Here is a 27244-nt window from a genome sequence, read left to right as displayed (position 1 = left end):
ATTTTAGCAGGAGGGCAGATTTCCAAACTTGGCGATTTTGCTTGCAAAGGGCAGATTGCCTTGCTTAGCGATTTTACAAGGCTCCATTCTTAGCGATTTCCTCTAACACCCAAGCAGATCTACACTTCATTTTGGCGATTTCCCATGCTAGGGCAAAATTCTCATGCTTGGTGGCTCCTCTAGGGCAGATCTGAATTTCCATTTTGGCAATTTGTTTTGGCAAAGGAGAGCATTTAAGAATTGCAAAGTTGAAAGGCGGATTTATTATGGTTCAAGTCTAGTTTTATATTTGCTAGAGGGCTGCGATTTTTGAGGTCTGATCGTACATCTTCTAGAGGCTGCGATTTCTCCCAAAGTTGGATGATTTTATTTGGAGGCCATTGTGATCAAAGGTTTGATTTTTTTTGGGCAAATGGTGGACAGTTTCAAGGGATCCAAATTCTGATTTTTCCAACTAGGGCATCAAGATTTGCAAGGGATTTGAAATTCTTAAGTCTTAACTAAATTCCAAAAGAGGACCTGGCTATTGGTAAAGGTAACTTCAAATCATTTAGAGTTGAAAGGGGTCCTTAAACGGATTTCTCTATTTCGTTCTTGTCTAGTTTTGTTTCCCTTGGTTCTTCTTGCATTCATCATCCACCACTTCATCATCCCATCATAGGTTGAAGTTTGGAGATTGATAAGGGTAGAATCCATGATAGGACATTTGAAGAGGCAGAAATAAGCTAGTCCACCCTAGGTTGAAGTTGGCAGATATAAGTGTAGTCCATCCTAAGGTAATGGCGAGGCAGAAATAAGTGGTAGTCCCACCCTTAGGTTGAAGATTGGAGATTGATAAGTGTAGTGATAGGGCATTTGGCGAGGCAGAAATAAGTGTAGAATCCATCGATAGAAAGAAGATGGAGATCGATAAGGGTAGTCCATATCACTTAGAACAAAGAGGCAAAAATAAGTGTTTAGGATGGTAGATGTTAGTGCAAACAAGAACCTTAAGGCAACAAATACTAAGAAAGACAAAGAGGATATGGTGCCCAAAACAACTTTCTTTTCAAAAATGGGGCGAATAACCAATACCAATGTCGATACAATAAATATGCTACAGATAAAGGATAGACTAAAGGAAGGACAATCCCCCTTAGCAAAGAAGATATACAAAAGCGGAATTGTACACGCAACAGCTTTTCCTCCCACCTTGCCATGTCCAGAGTTGGTTATGGAATGTGCATCCAGGTTTGATTTTATCAGTAAATCCATCATCTTTGATGAAGGGAAGAGGGTGTTGGCCAACATTGGCAAATAGGTGATCAAAGAAGCATTTAACATTCCCCAGCACAAGAGCATGACAGTGGTGATGATGGATCAGGCAGCCAAATCATTTCAGGAAAACCAAGAAGCTTATTTCACACATCTAAAACGGGATTGGCTACACGAGGGAAAGAAAGGCGTAACCAGATCATCAAGGCTTATAGTGGCGGATTTCAAATCGGAATATGGAGATCTCATTGTGCTTCTCAGCCGAATCATAGGCCTAGCTCAAGGTATGCAATTCGAAAACAAGATGTACTCCTTTATTGATGAAATTAAAGAGGGAAAAGAAGATTTGATTGGGCTAGGATCATAAGCGAGAACCTAGAGTTGCAACTTAGAACCGTACAAAACCAAAAGCAATTCTACATGGGATCCTATCTGTTTTACCTAATTGCTAGATTGTATAGGAGTCCGGGACTTAAGGCCTTAGGAGAAGTTGGCAATGGGCCGGGGCAATATTTGGTACATGAATGCTATCCACAACTTCATTTGCACAACAACAAAGACTAAGATGTTTTGTGATGACTTTGCCATGAAGACAGTAAGGGTATTACAAGGAACACCTGCTAAGAGACTCTCATTGGAAGCAGAAGCAAAGATAAAGAAATATGGGAGTTGGTTTATCCAATTTCCGCAATTCACCTACATTAGAGTAGTAGGGAGTACAATTTGTCCCAAGAGGCTTCCAAGATACCCACCTGACAAGGTAGTTTTGATGGAATTGGCCAAGCAACTTGAGCATTATGATAGAATAATGAAAAACGAAGGTAAGACAAGGATTACCTTCTCATTCGGAATTGGCAATGATAATTGCCCCAATCGGGTCGCCTTTGCAGCTACAGAGAAAGAATTGGAATGGTATCATCTAGGATGGTATAGAGCAAGGCAAGGATTCGATCTTAATGATCTTATCAAAGTATCTCATGGAAATAAATTTAAACATGTTCACACTATTGAAGACTTTTGGGCCAATGCCAAGGATGACTTGCATGTGAGAAAGCTAGCTTTCTCAAAGTTGTCGGTGAACATGATGAGAGATGTCAAATGGAGAGGCCTTGATATTCCCGATCAATTGGAAGATGATGGAAATGTGTTGAGAGAAGATTATGATACTATAGAAGGAATAGAGTTGAATCCAGTAGATTGGGATGACCATCAGGATCCTTCCTTGGAGGCAACTACAAGAGCAGTTGATTTGCTTATAGAGTCGTGGTATAATGAAAAGTTAAGGAAGCTACAAAGTTAATAGATTCCCCTTACTTATGAAAAGATGAAGCCAAAAGAAGGTCCAGTAGAATCAGTCAGACAGAAGGGTAAAGGAAGTAATCGGCAACAGAAAACAGTTAGAAGCAAGAAAAGAGCTTTGGAGGTTGAAAAAAGAAAAGAACATCTGGAACCTCCAGCCAAGAGACAGCATGTAGCACCATCAAGGGAAAGCATAATTGAGGCTAGAAGCCAAGAGGTCAATTCAAGTGATAAAGGGGCCGCTGTAGAGGTAAGCTCTGATTCAGAATCAAGTGGTTACAGTGAGAGCACCGAGTACTCCCCTCTCTTAGAAAACCAACAAGGAGATGATATGGCAATAACTAGTGGAGAAGAAGATGGACCGATTGACATTGAGGCAATAAGTCAGGCACCCGAGGCCGTTGGTGATGCTTTGTTACTCGAACCGAATCCAAATTTGGGGAGATGCACTACACCACTATGGTTAAGGCAAATGCTCATGCCAAGAGGCGAAGTAGTAACTGCTCGCACGGAAGACATCCAAGGATTAATAGAAAAGGGTGATAGCGAGAACCAAAAGCAAATGGCAAAAACAGTGGCAAAGGTAATCAAGAGCGACAATGATGGTCACCGAAAGGTTCAAATTGCTATACTAACAGTCAATAAAGCAGTGGATGAGATTGTGGCCCAGGAATATGAGATAGTGGAACACAACTTGGGAAGAAATACAGATGATATGAAATGTGAAGAGATCCAGGAGGGTATAGCTTCAATCAGAGAAAGGTTGAGGAAGGCAAATGAAAGGATCATAAAGTTGGAGGCCGAGAACAAATATTGAAGAGATTGCCAGCTTATCCAATAGTTGCACCAAGCAACCCTTCCTCAAGACAACAGGAGCAACCTAGAAGAAATATCAGCTCAACTACATGAAGTCAGGGATTGGATCCATGATACAATTCAAGATAGGCGAAATTTCTTGCCTTCCTTCATCTTGACATTCCGGTCATTGGTGACTGTTAAAAACAAGTTCAGAATGTTTGAAGAGGAGTGGAAGGATTTCCTTCTAATCAAAGATCTAGCTATTCCCAGGCTACAGGCGTTCACTGGATTGCCAGAAGCATATTTGGAAAGGGCCAAGTTGGTTGATGAAAGAGGATTGAGTATGGTTGAGTCTTGGTTTGTTGCCTTGACTACCAGATTGAGAACACTCGAGGAGATACAGAATGCAGTTGCACAGCACAGCCCAAGCATCAACACTTCCATTTCAACCATGATGAGCGATGTTGGGGCGGCAATTGATTTTAAAGACATCAGAGAAGAGGACATTGATGAGGTAAGACTTGGATCAAGATTGGATGAGTTAGGAAAGGTTGCTATCAAGAAGAAACATTTGGGCACCCTTTCCTCCCTCAATGCCTTTATCAGATTTGTAAAAGAGTATAAGAAGGACCATGAGAAGACACCACAGGCAGCAAGAAGCATGATGCAATCGGCTAAGCTCGAGATAAAAGCATACACCTTGCCCTCCCGTGGAGGAAGTCAACGAAAGGCTAGCTAGGTTCATCGCCTTAGCTAAAAGAATGAAAGAAAAAGGGAGATTTATATTAGAAGATCATTTGATGTAAGCCCAAGTGGCAATTTCTCTTTCTTATAGGGTAAGACAAGTGTCTAATTCTGATTGGCCACCATTTCGGTGCCTTCTCATTGGTTGCTACTTTTTTTTTTTTTCATTGATCCATTGACGAGGTGGCATCTTCTCATTGGCCAATGAGGTGGCAACCCTAATTAGGGTTTCTAGAATTCAATTTGGATCGTCAATTTTGCTTCTTTATCTCTACCATCAATTGTACATTTTGGCCTCTATATAAGGCCATTTGCTCTCATTTGTAATGGTCAAAGAAAATTGTTGCAAAGATAATGCCAAAATTCGCTATTTCTTTCTTATTGTTGTGACTTGCATGGTGATTAAGAGCCTTTGGTATTATTGCATGGTTTCTACTTCCAAATAGTTAGAGTAAAATTTCCTTTCAAGTTGTTAAAGTGGATTGCATTTCAAGTTGTTAAGCAAGAGTAAAGTAGATGGATAGTTGCATGGTAGCATTAGTAGATGTTTGATAGGGATCAATACTAGGCCACTAGCATCCTAGCGACTTGTTGGGAAACTTTGTGTGGTAAACTAATTTATTTTTCTTTTGAATTATTGCATCTATGGAGGTGGAGCCATTGGTTAACTTTCATTAGATTCGATCCCAGTCCATTTGCTAGTCTTCCATTCATAGGAGTAGGAGTAGAATAGCAAGTAGTTTAGGAGTTAGAATTTTGAAGAGGAAAGTTAGAAAGGCGTAAGTCATAAGAACCATTCACCCTCTATTACCATCACCTTCTCCATCAACACCATCTAGCATTCACACCGAATTACCATCACCATCAGTCCACCAAAGTCCAAACCGTCCTCAAACAAACAGCGTAAGGCCACCTACATGATTACTAGCAAATCACATCGATATACTGAGTTAGTATCCACAGGTGTAAGGAACATTGGAGTTATTCTCATGTCCCATGAGTATTAACTTTTCAAGAGAGGAATTGTGTGTTTGATACTCCGTATCAGATACTCAATTGCTAATATGTTATGTGGTGTAATAACTGACATCAGCAGAAACTCGTAGGAAAAGCTCAAGTAGATCTACATCAGGAAGTGTTTTGAACCCATAGAGAAGAGGCAAAATGAATGAGAAGGGAAACAATGAGAGGTTTCAACTCAGGGGACCAAGAAATTGTTGATACTATGGGAAACTAGGGCACAAGAAGAAAGATTGTTGGACTCGAAAGAACAATGAAGGAGACAAGCAAGAAGGAAACAAGGAGGCAAATGTGGTAAGTAATAAATCCGAAGAGGATGCTTCGCTTCTGTTCTTAAAAAATGTTGATGATTCATGAGTTTTAGATTTAGGGGCTTCATTTCATGCTACTCCTCATATAAGTTATTTTATTGATTATGTCCAAGGGGATTTTGGGCTTGTTTATTTGAGAGATAACGGACCCTGTCAAATTGTTGAAAAGGGGAAAATTAAGATTAATTTGCAGAATGAGAATCATTGGCTACTGCATGAGGTAAGACATGTTCCAAGGCTGTGTAGGAATTTAATTTCAGTAGGGCAACTGGGTCATGAGGGTTGCACGGTTACTTGTAATGATAAAAATTGGAAGATTTCAAAAGGTTCATTAGTAGTAGCAATAGGTGTGAAAGTAGGCTCCTTATATCTTTGTACAGGTCATATTGTTCCTTCTAATTTAATTGTTTCAGAGAAAAATGGATGTTCAAGAACAGTTGTTGCACTTAAGCAGGGAGAACAAATAGTTGTTGTAGATTCTGAAACAACACTATGGCACAACAAACTTGGGCACATGAGTGAGAAAGGTATGAAATTACTTCATTCAAAGAAAGTTTTACCAGGTTTGAAATATGTCAATATGGATTTTTGTGAAAGTTGTCTATGGAAAACAAAAGAAAGTGAATTTTGTGAAGAGTGAGAAGGAAAAGAAAACCAAAAACAAAAATTGGAGCTTGTACATATAAATGTATGGGGACCAGCTCAGGTATCTTCCCTTGGTGACTGTCATTATTATGTTACATTTATTGATGATACAACTAGAAAAGTATGGGTTTATTTCCTTAGAGAGAAATCTAATGTATTTGTAACTTTTAAAAAATGGAAATGCTTGGTTGAAAATGAGACTGGTAAAAGACTAAAATGTCTCAGATCTGATAATGGTAGTGAATATTGCAGCCATGAATTTGAAGAATATTGTTCTACTAATGGTATTCGTAGACAAGAAGTTGTTCCAAGGACTCCACAAGAAAATGGAGTGGTTGAACGCATGAACAGGACAATAATGGAGCGTGCAAGGAGTATGAGGTTACATATTGGGCTTCCCTTAAATGTGTAGGCAGAGGCTGTCAATACTATTGTATATTTGATCGATAGAGGTCTCTCTACTCCTTTGGGTTGTGGTATTTCAGAGGAAGCATGGACTAGTAAAAAGGTAAGTTATTATTTCTTTAGAACCTTTGGTTGTGAAGCATTTGCAAATATAGATTTTGAAAATAGAACCAAGTTGGAAGCTATGTCAAAGAAATGTGTATTTGTTAGATATGGTGTTGATAAATTTGGCTAAAGACTTTGGGATTTTGAAAATCATAAAATTGTGGGGATGTCATATTCAATGAGAAAGTGTTGTAGAAAGATCTATTGCAAAAGCATGAGAAGAAAGAAAATGATTATGTGGTACTGGATCATATTCCAGAAGATAATGGTTTAATAGTTTCTTATGCTCCGCAACAACAGCAACAACACATACCACAAACCCCAATTAATGTTAGATGGTCAACAAGGTTAAGAAAGCCTCTAGAACGATTTTCTCCCTCTTTGTATTCTATTTTATTGACAGATGTTGGTGAACCTGAATGTTATGATGAAGTTGTGTAGGTGGATACAAAGCTTCAGTAGGAGTCTGCAATGAGAGATGAAATGGACTCCTTGCTGAAAAATCAGACTTGGGATTTATGTAAGTTGCCTGCAGATAAAAGAGCTTTATAGAATAAATGGGTTTGCAAGCTAAAAAAAGAGGATGGAGATAAGAAAAGATTTAAAGTCAAGTTACTTGTAAAAGGTTTGCCCAGAAAAAGAGAATTGATTTTGAGGAGATATTTTCTCCAGTTGTTAAAATGACTTCTATTTGTACTATTTTAAGTATTGTGGCTACTGAATATTTGCATTTAGAGCAGTTGATGTTAAAATAGTTTTTCTTCAATGTGATTTGGATGCAGAAATATTTATGGAACACCCACAGGGATTTGAGGTCAAAGGTAAGGAGAACTTAGTGTGCAAATTGAAGAAAAGTTTATATGGATTGAAAAAATCACTTCGGCAATAGTCTCTTAAATTTGACAGTTTTGTTCATGAGCATGGATACACTAGGTGTCATTCAGACCATTATGTTTATTTTAAGAAGTTGGATGATGATAGCTACATTATTTTATATTTATATGTTGATGATATGTTTGTAGCTAGGTATAACATGGATCACATCAAGGGGTTGAAACAACAGTTAACATATTCATTTGCTATTAAGGATTTGGGGAGCAAAAAAATCCTTGGTATGAAAATTTGCGGAGATGGGAAGAAAAAAACATTGACATTATCTCAAGCTAATTATATTGGGAAGGTGTTGCAATGTTTCTCTATGGAGAATTCCAAAGCTGTCCGCACAACTTTGCCTGGTCATTTGAAATTAAGTTTTAACTAAGGAGATGTGTCCAAAAACACAAGAGGAAGCTAAAATGTCCAAGGTACCTTATGCTTCAGCTATAGGAAGTTTAAAGTATGCTATGATATGCACTAGGCCAGCTATTGCACATACAGTGGGAGTTGTTAACAGGTATATGAGTCATCCTAGGATTGAGCATTGGAATGCAGTAAATGGATTCTCAAATATTTGAGAGGAACATCCAATAAATGTTTACATTTTAAGGGCTCTACTATTAATTGGCAAGGCTATGTTGACTCAGATTTGGCAGGGGATCTAGAGACCAGGAGAAGTACTGCAGGATATGTCTTTATTATTGGTGGGACAGCAATTAGTTGGGTTTCTTGGTTACAAAAGGTGAATCCATTATCCACTACAGAGGCAGAGTATGTTGTTGCTACAAAGGCAGCCAAGGAGATGATATGGATTCAATTCTTCATGGAATAGTTGGGGCACCCTCAGATGGATAATTATTTGTTTACAAATAGCCAAGGTGCCTTTCATATTGCGAAGAATTCTACTCCACATTCTAAGACAAAACACATACAATTGCGGTACCATTTCATTCGGTTAGTTTTGAATGATGGAATGTTAAAGTTGAAAAAGATACATACAGATGACAATCCAGCAGATATGTTCACAAAGGCAGTAACAAGGGAGAAGTTGAACTCCTCTCTACTTCGGTTGGTCTTCTCGACTGAACAGAATTAAAGGAACCACTAAGCCTAGGGTGGTTCTACATTCTAGTGGGAGTTATAGTTTAGCAGTGTTATGATTAGTCTCCAAGTGGGAGGTTACTGTTGTGGAGTTTGATCAATCTCCAAGTGGGAGATTGTTGTTTTGTGGAGTCTAATCAGACTCAGGGGTTAATTTCTCCCTACTTAATTTGATGTGGTTTCTCCCAGATTATTTTACGATGTCAAACAGCAGCGCCCCTTACGAGATCCTGGGGCTTTGATCCGACAACGCTAGCTCAACTTTATTATTGTAAAAGACATTGGTTGTAATTTTTCTATTGGACGAATTATTCCAGCCCTAATTTTGTAAGCACCAAAAAGCTTGTATAAAATGGCTTAGGGTTGGGGATTTCATTATGTATGATGAGATTGTAGCTTCTTGCGACGGTGTTGAGTTATAAGGGATTACCGATTGTAACCAGGTTGTAGTCACTGGATAATAAGAATATTGGACTCGTTGTTTGGTGGACATAGCCCAAGGATTGAATGAACCACATTAAATCTTTGTGTCTTGTGTTCTCTTTTGTGCGATTTATTATTTTCTGATATTGGTTATATTTGCATGTGATTGTTATTGTTGTCTCCTTGATCCTAACAACTTATTTGTCCTATACTGCCGACGAAAACTCATAACAGATGGCTAGTCATTCTCCAAACATATTACTCCAATAACAAGCACAATATAGCACAAAATCATTTAGATCATGTCCATTGTGGTTTCACACTTGCACAGGAAACAACAGTTAACTTCACCATGCGACCTATTAATTCATCCTTGTGGACAATATGAAAGCATCACACACTACAAACTTATCCTCTTTGTCCTTGACACCTAAGGAGGTCTTCAGGTTACACTTGACCTGCACAAATTACTTATTCGTTGTGGCAAGATCACAATCGCACCATAGAAGCCACCTTTGATTAAAACAATGATTCGATCACTTCCGATTTTTTGTATATCATTCACCACCTTTTTATCATATTTGAATCTTCATTATTGAACCAAGTCTTCACTGATGAAAAAACCATTTGGCTCTCAATCTGAAAGAAAATAACATTCATCAAATTCAATCCTATTTACTTCTTCACCATGCGACCTCTTTAAAGAAAAGGCGTTTCCAGCAATATTCAGTTCCTCTTCTCTAACCATTGCTTTGATTATTTAATATTAGCTTATATGAATGAACTAATATTAAATAATTGGTATTTATTAAAGATTATGATTAGTATATATTGAAAACTTCAATAATTATTTAATATTAGTTTATATTAAAAGAACTAATATTATTTATTGAATTATTATTTTTGGGACATTATTGTTAAGTTTTCGAACGAATAGTATCACATGCAATAAACAGAAATTCAGAAAAATATATAAATAGATGACACCAATATTTACCCTGGGAAAATCCTACTCGAGGGAAAACCCCAGTCACACTCAAAAATATATCCTTTATTAGATTTGCAAACACTTTACCTATGTTACCAAATTCACACGTCTGGCCCGCTAACCAAATTTGGGTCCGAACAGTGTTTAGACTAACGAACTAGTATGTCTCTGATCCACAAAGGGTCTAGATTTGACCTGTCAGTCCCTCTGGAGCCGTAGACCCACAGGGTCAAATCCGGACCAGTCGAGAATTCTCACGGACACACAAGGCAAAACATAAGACGTCGGCCCAAAACTTGGAAAAATAAAAATAAAATTGCTCTATTTCAATAGTTTGATGTGATGATTTTCTTTTGAATCATAATCATAATGTTTATCTTTGACATCTGGCATTGATCAATGATCAAGCATTATAGCTTCATACTATAAAATGATTTAGTTTTACAATTATGTATATTTCTCTTATCTTTTTTAATATATAATGCATGTGTTTGTATATACAAATCGGGAAAAAAAAATTCCTGAATCCACAAATTATATTCTCGAATCCGAATCTGTCCTCAAACCCGAATTGACAGCTTATTACAAAATTCTGCTCTGCTCCCTTTTATGTGTTCAACATATACCGATCGCTTAATGATCAGAAATAAAGTTCCTTCACAAAGATACAATAATGTGAAAAATTTAACAACTTATAACTATGCTCCAAATATGTCAACTAAATAATAAAAATCAAAAAAACTGATAACTAATTGTTTTTCATGAGAATACACAGAATCTCACAAATCTCCAGACACAATTCTCTGAAGAATGTTGTAACTTGATACATGGCTATATAAATCACATGCCTGACAATATATACTCACCACTCCAACAGGTTCTTGCAAATACACTGAATATGATAAAAGTAATAAAGCAGATACAAATGCAAACAGTTACCTCATCAATATGAAACAACCTATACAAGTGAGACAGTGGAGGAATATGAAACATCAGAACTGAAGAAAACGAATGACACAAAGTTAATGACAACATTAATAGACTTGATACAACACTAAATAACTGAAGCCAGCATTGATGACACCAAGTCAGCATGCACGAGGAGACCCAAGAAGTAAGAATAAGAGTAACCATATCTTGACAAAGAAGTCACGAGCCAGCAAGGCACAATGCTAAAAAAATACATAAGGTTGATAATCCAAAGCATGACTGACGATAAGGAAATCAGAAAAAGAAGAATAATAAATGCCAAACGAACCATCAACTTCTTGTAACGCTAATCTATTCGAACGCATGAAGCAAATCTTCATGAGTCATCGCGAGGGTCTCTTGAATTCCATCGAGTGATGAATCAGCAAACGTGAGCCTTTTGAATAACCATATAATGACACATCATACAGCCGCAATGACTAAGCCTAGTGTTAGGATTATTTAGACAGAAAAACAATCACATGCAAATATAACCGATAACACAAAGGAATAAAGAACACATTAATGGAACAGAAAACACAAAGATTTAGTATAGTTCACCCAATCTTGGGCTATGTCCACCAAACAGAGACTCCAATATTATTATCCAGTAACTTCAACCTCTTACAATCTGCAATCTCCCTTACAACTCAATACTGCTGCAAGAAGTTAAATTCTCTTTAGAAAAAACCCTAAGCCTAAGCCAATATTACATGACTTTTGTTGGCATAACAAATTAACCTCAAACATACTTGACGAGTCAACCTTGGGAAATGCTTGATGAGCCAACTCTAAAATGCTTGACAAGTTAACCCAAAAAAAAAAAAATTGCCTTATGAAAAGTGTGCAGTACTTGCTTAATCAGTCACCACAAAATCAACACTTAGCATACACAAGCTATCAAACTACTTCAATAATAGACTCAAATGAAGCATACACACATATAACTTGAGCACTAAAAGAAGCAACCAAACTCAGTATCTGCAGGCAAGGATAATCAACACATGTAGAAGATATACAAAAATTTCTTCTAAAGCTACACATTTCAACAACTACAGACACGAGCCTTCATAATTGTCCCTCTTTTGAAGAGTCACAACCCTTCATTATTACAACTCATTCCAAGGAACACAACCCTTCATAGTCATAGCCCTTTTGAAGACTCACAACCTTCATAATTACAACCCTTCATTCTTACAATCCTTATTAAGAATCACAAACCTACTCCTTCATAATCACAACCCTTTCAAAGAGTCACAACCCTTCACCTTTTGAAAGTCAATTTTCCTATTTTCTTCCTTTTCCTTTCCCTTAGTATGATGCAAGAGCATCCTAGGCTTTCTTGCAATCTTGCATATTGGAGTCAAGTGCCAGTGGTTTCCAATTTTCTGTTGCAGTTGAGTTGTTTAGTGTATGCCGAGTTACTGTAGCTTTAGTGCATGCCGAGTTACTATAGCTCTAGTGGATGTCGAGTTATTGTAGCTCTTCATGGATGTCGAGTTACTGTAGCTCTTAGTGGATGCTGAGTTACTGTAGTTCCTAGTAGATGCCGAGTTACTGTAGCAGTCTTATGTTGACCGAGTGTTCCTTCATGTGCCGAGTGAACCTGTTGGTGCCGAGTGTTCTAGTGGATACCAAGTGTTCCTGTATGTGCCGAGTGCCAGTATTGGCCTTGGTTCTATTCGTGTCGAGTTGTCTGTGAGCTGAATTTTGGTATTTAATTTATGTATGGGTATTTAATTTAGTGTTGTAGCCAACTTGTGGCTCGACCTATATTTAATGTAAGGGATTTAATTTTGTTTGTAATGAGTTGGGCCGACTTGTAGCTTAGTTGGGTATAAATAAGGGGTTTTGTGGAGTCTTTAGGCCACAGGTTATCATTCCAGCTTTGTGAAGGGGATGAAGTGTAGATGCGAATTTTGAAGAGCTAGGGCTGAGGCTTGGAAACCAGAGGATTGTTTGGCGGACTTAAGGGTACAAGTGTGGATTCTTCTTGGTGTTTTTATCCAGTTGTGTATTTGGACTAGCTAGAATTGAGTTTGTAAGTTGGATCTTGTTGGATCTTGCAAAACTGATTTTGTAATTGTTGTTTGTAGTTGGCCCTAACCCGGAAGGCCTTACAGTCAGGCATATTGCATGTAATCAGTTATATCTATGAATAAAGAGTTGTGATTTGATATCAAATCTTGCATTATTGTTGCTTTGTTGTTGTATTTTCACTATGTGGTTGTTTGCTATGGGTTTGGACATCTCTTTTGGGGATTCTCTTGCCTTGCACTGCATCAGGTGGTATCAAAGCGAAGGTTGTTTCTAAGTGTGTTGACAAATCGCCAAAGCTAAGGCAATTTACACCAAGACTTGCAGAGAAGGTTGATCTAATGGCTGATTGATCTTCTGGATTTGTGGATCTATTGCTTTGGGTTTGCTAAAATTTTGGAAGATGCCTCCAAGAAGATTGGACCCTAGGGCAATTGATGATCTTAGTGATGTTGTGGAAGAAAGGATCTCAAAGAAGATTAGAGCAAAGTTCAGATCTGAGATTGCATTGACGAAGAGTGACATGATTGCTGAAATTGTAAGTGCTTTAGGTGGTGTACCTAGGCATGTGGGCACTGAAGGTAGTTATGAGGAAGTTGTTGAAGACTTTGAAGTTGCTGGATCTAGTAGTGAGGAACTGATCATGTGGAGAGACTTATTGGAACTAGAGCTGGTCAGTTTGCTAGACTTGGATCTCAGTTGAAGCTAAAGCATAAGATGGAGGTTTCTAATTTCTCAGGTACTTTGACTCCTGAAGACTTGATTGATTGGATTGGTGAATTGGAAGACTACTTTGAGCTTGCAGACATTGAGGATCCACTCAGAGTGAGGTTGACACACACTAAGTTGAAAGGACATGCTACTCTTTGGTGGAAAGAATTGCAAAGAGACAGAAAAGAGGAAGGTGAAATGAAGATCTCTAGATGGAGATTGATAGTAACTAAGTTGAAGGCTAAGTTCATTCCTCCTGATTATGAACTTGAGTTGTTTAAGAGATCGCAGAATCTGAAACAAAAGGATATGTCTGTGAAAGATTATACCGAGAGTTCTCCAAATTGACTATTTGGTCTGGTCATAGAGAATTGTCAAAGGAAAAGGTAACTCAATACATTAATGGTTTGAGATTTAATATTCAAGATGAGGTTGGTATGTTGAATATTTCTTCAGTTGAGGATGCTTATCAGTATGCTCTAAAGGAAAAAGATAAGCTGCAAAGGAAAAGTCAAGGTAATGCTAGAGGGAAGGAGAAGTAGGATAGCTTGGTACAAGCTAAACCGAGTGTTGAAAGTGAACCAAAACCTGCTGATCAGAAAAGGAGGACAGGTGGAGGTGAGTTCAGAGGTAATTGTTTCAGATGTGGTAAAGAAGGGCATAGATCTTTTGAATGTCCAATTGGTAGGGCAACTGCTATTGTGAATGATGTTGTAGTTCAAGACAGACAGCCTAAGCAAGGAGAAAGTTTCCTGGCTCGACAAGTACTGGTTGGTGAGAGGACATTGGAATCTTTTCAGAGGACTAGTTTGTTCAAGACTTCTTGTAGGTCTGGTGATAAAGTCTGCAAGGTGATTGGGGATGGTGGTAGTACTGATAACCTTGTTGTTGAGGAGATGTTTCAAAAACTTGGTTTGAAGAGAGTAAAACATCCTCATCCTTATAGGATTGGCTGGGTACAAGGTGAATATGCTTTGGAAGTGAGGGAGCAATGCCTTGTTGATTTCCACATTAGGCAGTATAGGGATCAAGTGTTGTGTGATATCGTGGACATGAACAGTTGTCATGTGTTACTTGATAGACCTTGGCAGCATGATTGTAGGGCTGTGCATGATTGTGTCAAGAATGTGTTTACTGTTGAGAAAGGTGGAGGAAGTTTTCCCTGATTCCTTTGCAGAATGAAGAGCTTGGTAGGAGGAACTTGAGTATTGACAGTCGATTTGAGTTGACAGATTCTGAGAAGGTTGGAGATCAGTGTGGAAAGTAGACCTGTAGCACAACTCAAATGGATGTGAAGAAGCAGAAAAAGAACAAGGGAAAGAGTGTACAAGTTGAAGATTTGGAGGATATGTATGTGAAGAACCAATTTGGGATTTATGTGTTGAATCCCAGAAGATGTTCTTCCAGTTACTAGAACATCTTTTCGAACCTGGGGTGTTTGATGCAGGAGCATCCTAGGCTTTATTGCAATCTTGCATATTGGAGCTGAGTGTCAATAGTTTCCAATTCTCTGTTGCAGTCAAGTTGTTTAGTGTATGCCGAGTTACTGTAGCTTTAGTACATGCCGAGTTACTGTAGCTCTAATGGATGTTGAGTTACTGTAGCTCTAGTGGATGCCGAGTTACTATAGCTCTTAGTGGATGCCGACTTACTGTAGCTCCTAGTGGATGTCGAGTTACTGTAGCTCTTAGTGGATGCCTGGTTACTGTAGCTCCTAGTGGATGCCGAGTTACTATAGCAATCTTATGTTGACCAAGTGTTCCTTCATGTGCCGAGTGAACCTGTTGGTGCTGAGTGTTCTAGTGGATACCAAGTGTTCCTGTATGTGTCGAGTGCCAATATTGGTCTTGGTTTTGTTCGTGTTGAGTTCTCTGTGAGCCGACTTTTAGCATTTTATTTATGTACGGGTATAGACGACTTGTGGCTCGACCTATATTTAATGTAAGGGATTTAATTTAGTTTGTAATGAGCTGGGCCAACTTGTGGCTTAGTTGGGCATAAGGGATTTTATGGAGTCTTTTGACAAAGGTCATCATTCCAGCTTTGAGAAGGGGATGAAATGTAGAGGCCAATTTTGAAGAGCTAGGGCTGCAGCTTGGAAACCAAAGGATTGCTTGGTGGACCTGAGAGTACAAGTGTGGATTCTTCTTGGTGTTTTTATCCAGTTGTGTATTTGGACTAGCTGAAATCGAATTTGTAAGTTAGATCTTGTTGGATCTTGCAGAACTGATTTTGTAATTGCTGTTTGTAGTTGGCCCTAACCCAGAAGACCTTACAACCAGGCATATTGCATGTAATCAGTTATATCTATGAATAAAGGGCTGTGATTGGGTATTCGATCTTGCATTATTGTTGCTTTGTTGTTGTATTTCTGCTGTGTGGTTGTTTGCTGGGGGTTTGGACATCTCCTTTGGGGATTCTCCTGCCTTGTACTGCGTCATAATACCACCTCAATTCTTATGTTCCACCATTTCTTCCTCCTTCCCCCTTTTTTCCCAAATGAAGTGGCCATCTCTCCCTATTTATAACTCGCATTTGAAGGGGACGCAACCTTTCCATTGTCTTTTGACCTTTTGTTCAACTTACTTAATATCTAATGAACTTTAATATTTATTCTTTTATACTTTAATGTAATTAATTATTGTTTATTATTTAATCCAATTACAAGAAGGGGACATGACAGATAATGCTTATTTTGTCTATCCCTAGGTGTGTTTGGGAGTACCGCATTGCATTTTTTATTGGGGATTCTTGTGGTTAAACTGGGTATAGTCATGGGGGATAGTTGCAGGAATTTTGGAAAGAAACAATGGTGTGATGGTTTCTCCACAGAATTCATGAGGACTGCTCTGGTTTCTTTTCTTGTAAATCCATATTTATATTATTTATAAAATATGTAGAATTTTAACCGATCCAAAAAAAAAATGCATAGCTATTCCTTCATAGTATCATAACATGGTATCTGAAGGTATTACTACCACTCCATCTGCTATAGATAATATTGCTGTTCGATGATGCTCTCTGCTGTTTATATTATATACTTCTGCCTCCTTCGCTGAATCTCCTGCCTCCTTTGCTGGATAATAAGTCTGCTAATTCTTGCATTCTGTTATCTTGGATGCTTAATCTGCTGCTTATGTGCCTTACATCAGCAGGAAGGGTATGTATCTTCCATGGACCAGCCTCCTTATAAAAGCAGTTACTTATTTCATGTGACCATTGCCCTAATGGTTGTTATTACGATTGCCCCTCAACAAGTTTTATTAAAAATATTCGTCATTGTAAGCATAATTCTCCTTGATTTCATTTGCCATCATGCAGATTTGAATCGCTTCCCTTTGTCATTATTTTATTTAAACTAATTATCAGTTCATTTCTTAATTCCTGCAATAATGCTATTTCTTGTGAGAATCACTGCTATAATGGTCGCTGCCTTCTCTTGCATATTCTCCATAAATCTGCTCTTGCCTTCATTGATCCATCATATCCTCTATTTCACACAGCTTCTATATTCTTTCTATTCTTTGCTCAAATTTGCTGCTGCATTTACGAGCAGTTTTTCATTATGTTCCCCAGTTCATTCTCATTCTCTCCATCTTGAATACCTCCTCATATGCCCTTTCACCCAAAGGAGTCAACCATTCATAAAAGGGCCAGCCGTTATTAAGACAAATTAATTAATTTAGCTTTTCTTTCACCAAAGTGGCCTTCATGTGAAGGGAGGTCAGCCATTTGACTAAATATTTATTTTGAAGTTGAACATATTTTCAATACCCTTGCAAATCTGAGGTTGGCCAAAGAAGGAAACACATTCTCTGTTATGAAGGTTTGACATGAAAATATAAATTATTTGCCCTACGACTTAGGCGCCAAGAAAGTTGGCCAAGAGTAGAACAGATTAGTTTTCTCTGGCACCCAGGTTTAGTATTAAACAAGTTTGTCACTTAATCTGCTAGAAAAACTGGAATCTGTTGTATTTATTTGCAGGGGTGTGACAGTTATAGACTAGTGTATGGTAAAACAATCTCAGCTTACAAATTAAGGATCACCAAGACGAATATTAAGAATGTCTCATAGATAAAATAAGCCTATAGAAAACCTTACTAGAATACGGTTGCAGATGACTCCTGCAACCACCTTCTTAGCATCACTTCATTAATTATTTGTTTCAATTGTATGGCACCTCAAACATCTGCATCTTGCTCACTAGGACAATCTGTGTCATTTTTGCAACCTATTCTTTTGAGTCCCACTACCTCAGCCAGCCAAACTTCAATTGTACCCACACTGTGTAGACAAATTTGGAGACTTTGTCAGCAACCTAGAATGATTAATATTTGCTTCGTATAATAAATATTATAAATATATAAAGAAAAAACCCCAAAGAAAAAACGTTAAGTAGAGCTCTATGTAATGAAGACAAGAAATGTTGAACATTAACAGATAAATGTTTTGTCACTATGATATTACTTTTGTCTTCCCAGCCATTCAGCCACCGTTCACCAATATATCATCCGTTAATCACCAATTGGGAATAAAGAAATCAAGCAAACCAACCAACAATCAATTCTTTGGTCATGAAAACATTCATCATTCAAACATCAACTATTCAAGCATCAACCATTTTATAATCAAATCATTAAAATCATTGATAATTCAAGCATCAATCCTTCAAAGAATAACAATAAAGAGAAATCAGGCAACCAGCAATATATGTGCATACAAAGTTTTAGTAAGTTGCTCAAGAAATATTTTTTCCGATTATTCAAGGATTAGAAAGATATTTATTGTCCCTTGTAATAGCAGATTTTCCTTTAACAATATATTTTGAATTTATATCTGACTTGCTGGTTTAGATTTGAGTTCAGGGATCCAACTCACAGCTACAGCTAAATTTGTTTTGGGGTCTGGGTTCGTTTGTACAAAAAACATGTGTGTGTGGATAAATGTTTATCTGCTCTAATAATTGCTTATCAATGTGAATTAAAAAAATTATTATTCCAAGACCAGATACACCAAATATATCAAATTACAGTCATAGAAATGTGTGTTGCCATTTGCCATTCCTTTAAAATAGCTTCGCCGGATCGATCCAAGGTAGAGGCGGCACATCCCCATCCAACTGAAACAACAGGGAGGGGGTTCCATCATTCAAAGCACGTTGATTCAAGAAACATTCTCCATTAATAACTGATGGTAATGCGGCATGCCAACTTGTGTTCTATGATCATCAATCCATTTTCAGCAGATTCTACACAAGTTTCCACTGGTGCAGCACAATTTGAGCAGATTGTATGTGTCACCATCCAAATCTTATTCAATTGCCATCATCTTTGTCAAGTTCCCTTAAACCTACAGGTAAAACTACTAAGGTCCACCACTTAGTACTACAATCTAGCATCTCTGATCTATCGTTCATATATCTACACACGTGACACATCTGAGAGATCATCCATACATAAAGGGAAACATAATTTTGCAGAGAAAATGAAGGCCCAAATAACTTTTAATGGCTTAAGAGGGCAACGGTAAGTCTGATCTGATAATATTTGGTACTCCAAACCCAATATCCTTGAGATTCACTCAAAAAATTTAACTATGTTAAAGATACTCTAGGTCAAGCACTGCCATCCAACGTATAAACTTAAAATCATGTCTATTAATAAGCTAACTAGGAATACAGATTACACACAAAAGCATCAAGTCCAAAATAACCTTTGAGAAACTAGAGATTGTTGACTTTAGGATCTCACATCTAAATCCTCTGGAACTGATCGAGACCAGATATACCAGTAACCTAGGCAAACCCAACTACCAGTACCTGGTCTGAACCAAGACCGGACCAGGTCTGCTGGGAAGAACCCAATGACTTTGATTTTTATTGGTGTCTTGCAAATACAAAGGATAGCTGCCCTTCCATGTTCATGACAACCAAATATGCCACCCCGAGATGAATGTTATGCTCATGGGTAGGTGGCCATTGAGTGCCCCTGGTTTTGGGTCCCATCAAGTATGCCACTCTAAGATGCTTGGAGTCATACTCGTGGCTAGGAAGTGTTGAACTCCCCTGGACATAAACAACAAGGGCAACCTCCAAGGTGAACTGAGGGGTGGAGGAGATCTTGCTCCTGACATGCTTGTGGATTGGTGTGCACTAAGTGCCCTTGAGCTTGAGAGTGTCATCATGTATGCCACCTCAAGATGAATGGATCTGCCATGCTCATGGGGCAGGGGGCATTTAGTGCCCCTAGGCTTGAGGGTCATATCAAGTATATCACCCTGAAATGGATGGATGGGAGATCCGCCCATGCACTTGCAATTGTATTGTCCTTGAGGTTGCAGTTTGGAAGATACTCCTAATGAATTCCAAAAATACCGGAATCTGCTTGCTCAAAATGATATTGATGTGGAACTAGTTGTGAATGATGGATTTATGGGATTAAATACTATTATGGATTATTAATAATTATTGTACTAATATATGTTTCTAGTAATTAAAATTGCGTGCACATCCAAAATCACAAATAATTCCAATAAGGGACTTTAGAGTTAACAATTTTATAACAGGTTTATCTTACTGAGGATGAGGCCATTTTCACCTTAAGTTGGATTTGCTGTTTCAGGAATAAATTCAGGTAAATTCAAAAGGGGGGCGTACACTTAATTTCATGTAATTGTTGTGTGATCTGTATGTGCTGTTGCAAATGGTTGAATTTTTGAAACCTCGTGCATATTTTTCTAAAAGAGGAAACCGCTAAATGGTGGAAGATTAAACATGACAATTTTTGTCTATTAAAAATAATTACAAAAAAAGCCAAACCCAATTTAAAGAGTTAATGTCCAGTAGGTAAACATAGAATAGATCACTAAATAAACAGAAAATTATATAGTCGGCAACACATTCTTTTGGGAAAAGGCAAATTGAAACCCACCATAGACATCTTTTTAAAAACTGTCTTTTGTACCAGAAACTCTTTGATGAATCTTTAATGACTACGAAAAAGTTGTGTCTTTGATAGAAATATTTCCTCAAGAAGGCATGAAGGTCCTAATTGTTCACAAGTTAAACTACTTATCAAAGTATTTTCCTTTGGAAAGGTAACCTCCTACATATATAGGTAAGGATTCACATTTGGATCTAAAATCTTTTCCCTTTCATTGGAGTGGAATTCTTATATCTGTGAGCTCCAGTTCGAGAATTCCTTAATGGGGTGCATTAGCAATGATCTCATTTTTTCTTAGCCTCCGTATACCTTATGAAATCAAACACCAAGAAAAAATGATCTTCCTCAACCCATTTGATGCATTAAATTCAAAGAGGGTAAATATGGCAAGTGAGAGAAATATTACTTACAAAGATTCTAACGAAAGAAGCAACATTAAACTCACCATATTTTGTCACAGTAACATTGGTACATATCTTCCAGCTTTACTTTTTGTGCCTTCCTGGTGAATTCCTGAAAAGCAGACAATACTTGCATTACACTTTGGAATAGAAATCCTGATTATTAGAGCTAATATAGATGGACCAAACATAATATTTTGAGTTCCCTTCTATATTATGCAAGCCTGCAGATGGCACCCTTATGAATGTTCATATTCAGTTGAGCTTGGCTAAAGTTATGCGAGTGCTTATCACGAAGGTTACATTAAGGCATCATGACGGTTTTTGTTTTGAAAGCATAGAAGTTATTGTAACCTATTTACTGCCACAATGGCCCAAGTTGGACCGATCATTGCCCCTGTGACCTAAGTTCAGATCTTGCAAGGTGAGCACTAGGCAATTCCATACACGTGTGTATTTTAGAGTAAACTACCCTAGTAGGCCCGCAAAAGGGTTTAATCATCTTAAAAAATAAATGAGCACATTACTGCAACCGCAAAACCTAATGAATAAGAGTTGAATTTAATACTGAGTGGACAGGAAAATAATGTAACGTGATCAATGCTGTTTGCAAGGTCTAATCAATGGCAACCTGCCGAAAAACTGCTCCACAGCAAGCCAATCCCTCTTGTGTTTACACCAAACAGACTGTTGGGCTTTTATGAATCAGCGAGTTTGGATGATTTGTAATGTGATTAGGCTTATCCCTTGACCTTCATGACCTCTGGCAAGAAGCGTGCATCCCTGCTCAATGGTTGTTCGACATAGAAACTTAAATTCAGTATCCTAATAAAATTGATCGGCAATCCATCACTGCGCCAACCAGCACAATATAAAATTTTTGAGATCAATTATGTGGCTCATATTTGCTGCTGTTGTTTTCCCAGAAATTGACAATGACAGGCATTATGACTTACACATTGTGCTCATTCCCTAACAGCGTTCAGAAGGAAAGTAAACTTGCATAACAACACACACAGGGCATACCGAAAGTGCAGAACCGAACACGCACACGCGGCTTGCCCCATCTATTCAAAAACTAGGAGCCCTCTGCCCAAACCACTGAAGCAACAGTAAAACACGTACGTTGAACGTTTTAAGAAATATGCCAAGACACCAGAAGACGACGAATGTAAGTGCAGGGACAGGGCCGGGGACTCCGTTTTCAAATATAAACCTATATAAGGTTTCCCACGCATTAAATTTTAAATATGACACCAAAAAATGTACGAAGTTTAACTTATCCCTAAAAGACCAAGGTTCAATCTTGGAAGGCAAAAGGCCTTCCATGATAAAGTGGTGTATTCCAATATTAAAACTGAGAATACCGTTTTGATATGCTTGTATGGACACGGTGAATGATTCAAATACGTACCAGACGTCAAAGACGGTTTTTCAAAAAAAAATCCTACACAAAAAAAAAATCAAATTCATCTATGTAAGTCAGAAGGAAAGTAAAAAATTTGCTCTGCGTACATGTTTGGTTTCTGAAAGAAATGATGACAATGTATTTGAAAGTCCTCTGCTGCTCAGAAATTCAGCTATGAGATCCTCCAACTGGTAAAAACTGGCTGGACGCATATTAAAATCTTGGGAAACTTCATCATAATCATTCCTCTTTCTCTTCGCTTTCTTGTAAGGATGATCCTCATCCATGGGGTGAGCATCTTCTTCCTCCTTCCTCCTCTTCTTAGAATCATTTGCAAATAAGTTAAAACTCTCTTTTCGGGGATTCACATTGGCGTTGTTTTTGCTCATACTGAGTTGCAAAGATCGAGGAACGAAATGCAAAAGCATATTGTTCTCAACCATGTCCAATCTTTCTGGTATACTACGAATTCTTGACTGGTTAGAAACCTTATAAGTGACGTGAAATAGAGATAAAACTTCTGCCTGTCAAAGAAATCTCATAAGCTACTGAAATAAAGCAGGCTCATTTTGGATGGGGCTAATTTTGCAGAATGTATTTTATGTCGCAAGAGGACTCGAGCTCATCAATTGTTCTGTCGAGAACATACGATGTAGGAAAGAGCGAAAGAAATTAGTTTTGACGAAGTCGAGGGTTTTAATGATGTCTATGGTAGGTGGAATTTGAAAAATTGGGATTTCTACACATTTTGGTTTAACCAAATCAAAATTCTGCAAAGCTTCATTTCGATTTTTGGGATTTTACTTAAGGTTCATTTAGTTCGTGGAATTTAAAAAATTTGGATTTTTACAAACTTTGGTTTAGCCAAATTAAGATTTGATTTTTGAGATTTTATTGAAACTGTTTGTTTCACTCAGAGGATGCCTGTGAAGACACATTTTTATACATAAGCTTGGAGTTGAAGGCAAATTTCAAAAAGTAGTCCAATCTATTGTTTTTACACTCCTTAAAAAACAAAACCGGGTTTTGATTTTCAATTCCTACTTTTTTTAGGAAGTTGGAAAATTTGGTTTTGAGGCAAAATTGGAAGTCGCGTATGCTAATTCCATTTTGCAAATTTTTAAACAAACGCACAAATTTTCAAATCCAAGTTTTGAAAAAGCCAGTTCCTCTCATCTTCCAAGAACCAAACGGACCCTAAACTATTTGTTTCACTCAAATGATGCGTGTGAAGACACATTTTTATGCGTAAGTATTATTTTTACACTCCTTAAAAAACATAACCAAGTTTTGATTTCCAATTCCTACTTGCTAGTAGGAAATTGGAAAACTTGGTTTTGAGGCAAAATTGGAAGTTCGGTATGTTAATTTCATTTTGCCAATTTTGAAACAAACGCAAAAAAATTCAAATCTGGATTTTGAAAAAATCAATTCCTATTAGTATACCGGACTTCCAATTTTGCCTCAAAACCAGGTTTTCCAATTTCCTACTAGCAAGTAGGAATTGAAAATCAAAACCGGGTTATGTTTTTTAAGAAGTGTAAAAACAATATATTGGACTACTTTTTAAAATTTGCCTTCAACTCCAAGCTTACACATAAAAATGTGTCTTCACACGCATCTTCCGAGTGAAACAAACAGTTTAAGTAAAATCCCAAAAATTGGAATGAAGATTTGCAAAACCTTGATTTGGCTAAACCAAGGTTTGTAGAAATCTCGGTTCTTTAAATTCCATGAACCAAACGGACCCTAAGGGATTGAAAGGCTAGGTAACGAGTCATTGTAATTTCTTTAGGTTATTTTTTTAGTTGTTAATTTGTATTAGGAAGCTAGTTATCTTGTGCAATTTTCTTTCTTTAGTTGTTGATTTGTATTAGGAAGCTAGTTGTCTTGTGTAATTTTATCTCTTCAAAAAACTATTTCATGTTGCTTACTTGTCGACTATCCTTATATTAGTTGTGAATATCTTTATATGCAGCACAATCTTGGACAAAGTGGCATTCTATGATATTGCTGTCAGGATTCAACTATGTAGTTATTTGAGTCAAGTTAGGATTCAACTATGTAGTTTTTTTAGTCAAATTCATAGACCTATATTTCATGAGTAATTGTTCACAGAACCCATCTCCCATGAGAATGATAACAATATCATCATTTGACTTGTTGTGGAAAATATCTCCTACTTATCAATTGATGAGCTTAAGGGGCTTTCTCATGAGAGACGGATTATGTGAACCACTACTCATGAAATATGGCTCAATGAGTTTGACTCAAAAAACTAACCGTTGAAACTTGATAACAATATCACAACTTGACTTGTTCTAGAAAAAATATCCTACTTATCAAAGTGTCATTCTATTTCTACCACTCCCTTGTTGCAAAAAATACAAATTCTTTCCTTTGATGGATTGACTAGTATATTAGTCAGACCATCAAATGTGTGTGCTTAAAATTGGTTGTGATTTCTATTGCGATGGATGTCATTCCTCTCGTGAGTTGTCATCCTTCCCTTAGCATTTTAGATTGAAATGGGGGGAGCACGCGGAACGCTTGATGTGAACTTCATTTACCATGGTAGTCTGTGTGTTCTTGTGTTGTGTTTTCTTCTATGTTGTACTTTTGTTAGATGTCTTGATTGCTTTAAGCAATCCATGTTGCTTTGTTGAGCACAAGAGGATGAAATGATTGCCTAATTTTATACATTCTTCTATTTGTATCTCTTTTCTTTTATATGTTGTTACATATTATGTTGTACTTGTTCAATTGTTCATACTGATGATCTTGTACAATCTTCTTAGTTGCTTATGATATGGTACCACCAATTCTTTTTTATCTCCACGTTATTAGCCCTAAAAGACTCTTCTTCATAACTCTTATGTGTCTTTTCCTCCATTGTATTGTAGTTCTACTTCCTTTGGGGAATGATAATATTTCATACTTGATATAATATTGCATATTATCATATGATCCTACTGACCCTAAACTTAGTAGATCCCTTTGTGTTCTTTCATTTTGTTATGTGATCTTTTCTCTTGACATGTTTCTCTTTTGGGGGGGCATCTCATAGTGGAAATGTTCTTTAGTGGATGCATGTAAACTTTCGTTAAAGCTACTGCTCATGTCAAGGTGTTTGAAATTTCTTTAATGTGGGGGCATACACTCTACTTGTCCTTTGACCATGAATTCTAAATATGGATTCTATGTATAGGCTGGAGTACTTTAGCCTTAAGCGTTGGTATGATTTCTAAGTTATTCCCAAATCTATGCATTATTATTTCATGTTTATTTCTCTTTCTCTTTCCTTCTAGTTTCTTGGAACTATTGGCAGTTCCCAGGGGCTTGGTCTCTTTTGGATATCTCTTTAAATTATTGACAGATTGGGAGGGTTGATCCTTGATTTTGGACCCTTCTTTTGACTATTGATAATCTAGGAAACCCGATCTTGTTTTGATCTCTTAAGGACACATATATCCTTATACCTAGGTCACTTTTGATTCTTCTTTTTGGGACATGGTGTTCCCTTAAAGTTGGATCCTTTAATGGACCAACTAGCATGCCACACACACTTGCTAGACTGCTTAGTTCATCTTCGATGGGTTGACTACCATGCCACACACTTGCTAGACTATCTATTGCCATCCCCTTTTGCAAAGACATTTTCCCCTCTTTAATTCTTTTCTTTCCCCTTTCTTGTGTGGTTCACAATAAGACACACAAACCTTATTGGGTGAGTAAATAAACCCCTTTTTAGTGCTTATCTCTCTTATCATGATTTTGGATGTGATAAAGAATCAAGTCTCTTGGGGGCTTGATGATTTCTTTGTCTCTAGGATTGTGATAATATTAGATCTTTGCTCTTGATCTACTTTATCATGAGTTTGTGGGAACTCATACTCTTGCTAAAGTAGGGGCTAAGTGTATCATCTTAAAATGAATGCACTTGCCTTTTAAGACCTTTTAGCACCCTTTCCATAATGCATTTTTTGGACCATGGATGGACCTGTGCTCGATGTCCTCTTTTTCCCATCTTCTTCTACTTTCTCTTGTATTTCTCCTAGTGCCTGCCTAAGCTCTATGTGGCTCCCCAGACCTGACCTTTGCGACCAAGTCGACCTAGGTCAACCTAAACTAGACTAGGTTGACCCAAGTAAACCTAGTCCAAGACTACGTTGACCAAGGTTGACCTAGTCCCCATTGATTTTGGGGCTCAAGACCCGAAAGGCCTCGGGGGTTTAATTAGTTTTATTACACTCTTCAATTAGCTTGTATTGTTTTCCCACCTAAATACCACTCATTTTCTATCATTGTAGACTCAATTATTTTTGTTCTACATAACTCTTCTATAGATGTGTTAGCCCTTATTTGATATTTGAAATGCAATACTTTGATACGTTGAGTAATTGATTACATTAGGTTGTAACATTTTCCTACTCGTAGTGATGATGTTTTAATTTCTTAGTTAGTTAATGATATTACATTTATAATGGTTCCATATGGTGTGTCTCAGAAAGATGTTTAGTATGTCCTCACGATGATGAGATATTCATGTTAGAATATGATGTTAGTTGTATTTAGGATTTACTATTATAATTACCCCATATCTGCATGTGTATGGTGTGTGTGTGTGTGTGTGTGTGTGTGTGTGTGTGTGTGTGTGTGTGTTTGTTTTACATTCATGTTTGACATGCCCGATATGGTTGAGGGAGAGAGTCGTAGTCACCTACTAGTTGGGATCTAAATGATGTACCACTCCCCATCATTATATATATATATATATATATATATATATATATATATATATATAT

General features: G+C 37.4%; 1 protein-coding gene across 1 annotated transcript in view; it reads right to left on the bottom strand.

Moving 5' to 3' along the window:
- The window catches only part of LOC149550841 (uncharacterized), a 60432-nt gene extending 37266 nt beyond the window's left edge, over nucleotides 1-23166 (bottom strand). The window contains exons 1-2 of the mRNA XM_089786419.1: nucleotides 22547-23166; nucleotides 21076-21143 (exon numbers count right to left, since the gene is read on the bottom strand). Of these exons, the coding sequence (XP_089642545.1) occupies nucleotides 21076-21143; nucleotides 22547-22882 (404 nt within the window). The 5' untranslated portion in view covers nucleotides 22883-23166. The remainder of the gene's footprint in view (nucleotides 1-21075; nucleotides 21144-22546) is intronic.
- Between the last annotated feature and the right edge of the window lie 4078 nt (nucleotides 23167-27244).

Source organism: Cupressus sempervirens, chromosome 6, assembly GCF_028749045.1.
Source record: "Cupressus sempervirens isolate cs-2001-9-10 chromosome 6, ASM2874904v1, whole genome shotgun sequence".
Classification (NCBI taxonomy): domain Eukaryota; kingdom Viridiplantae; phylum Streptophyta; class Pinopsida; order Cupressales; family Cupressaceae; genus Cupressus; species Cupressus sempervirens.
This window is presented reverse-complemented; position numbering and strand designations above follow the sequence as displayed.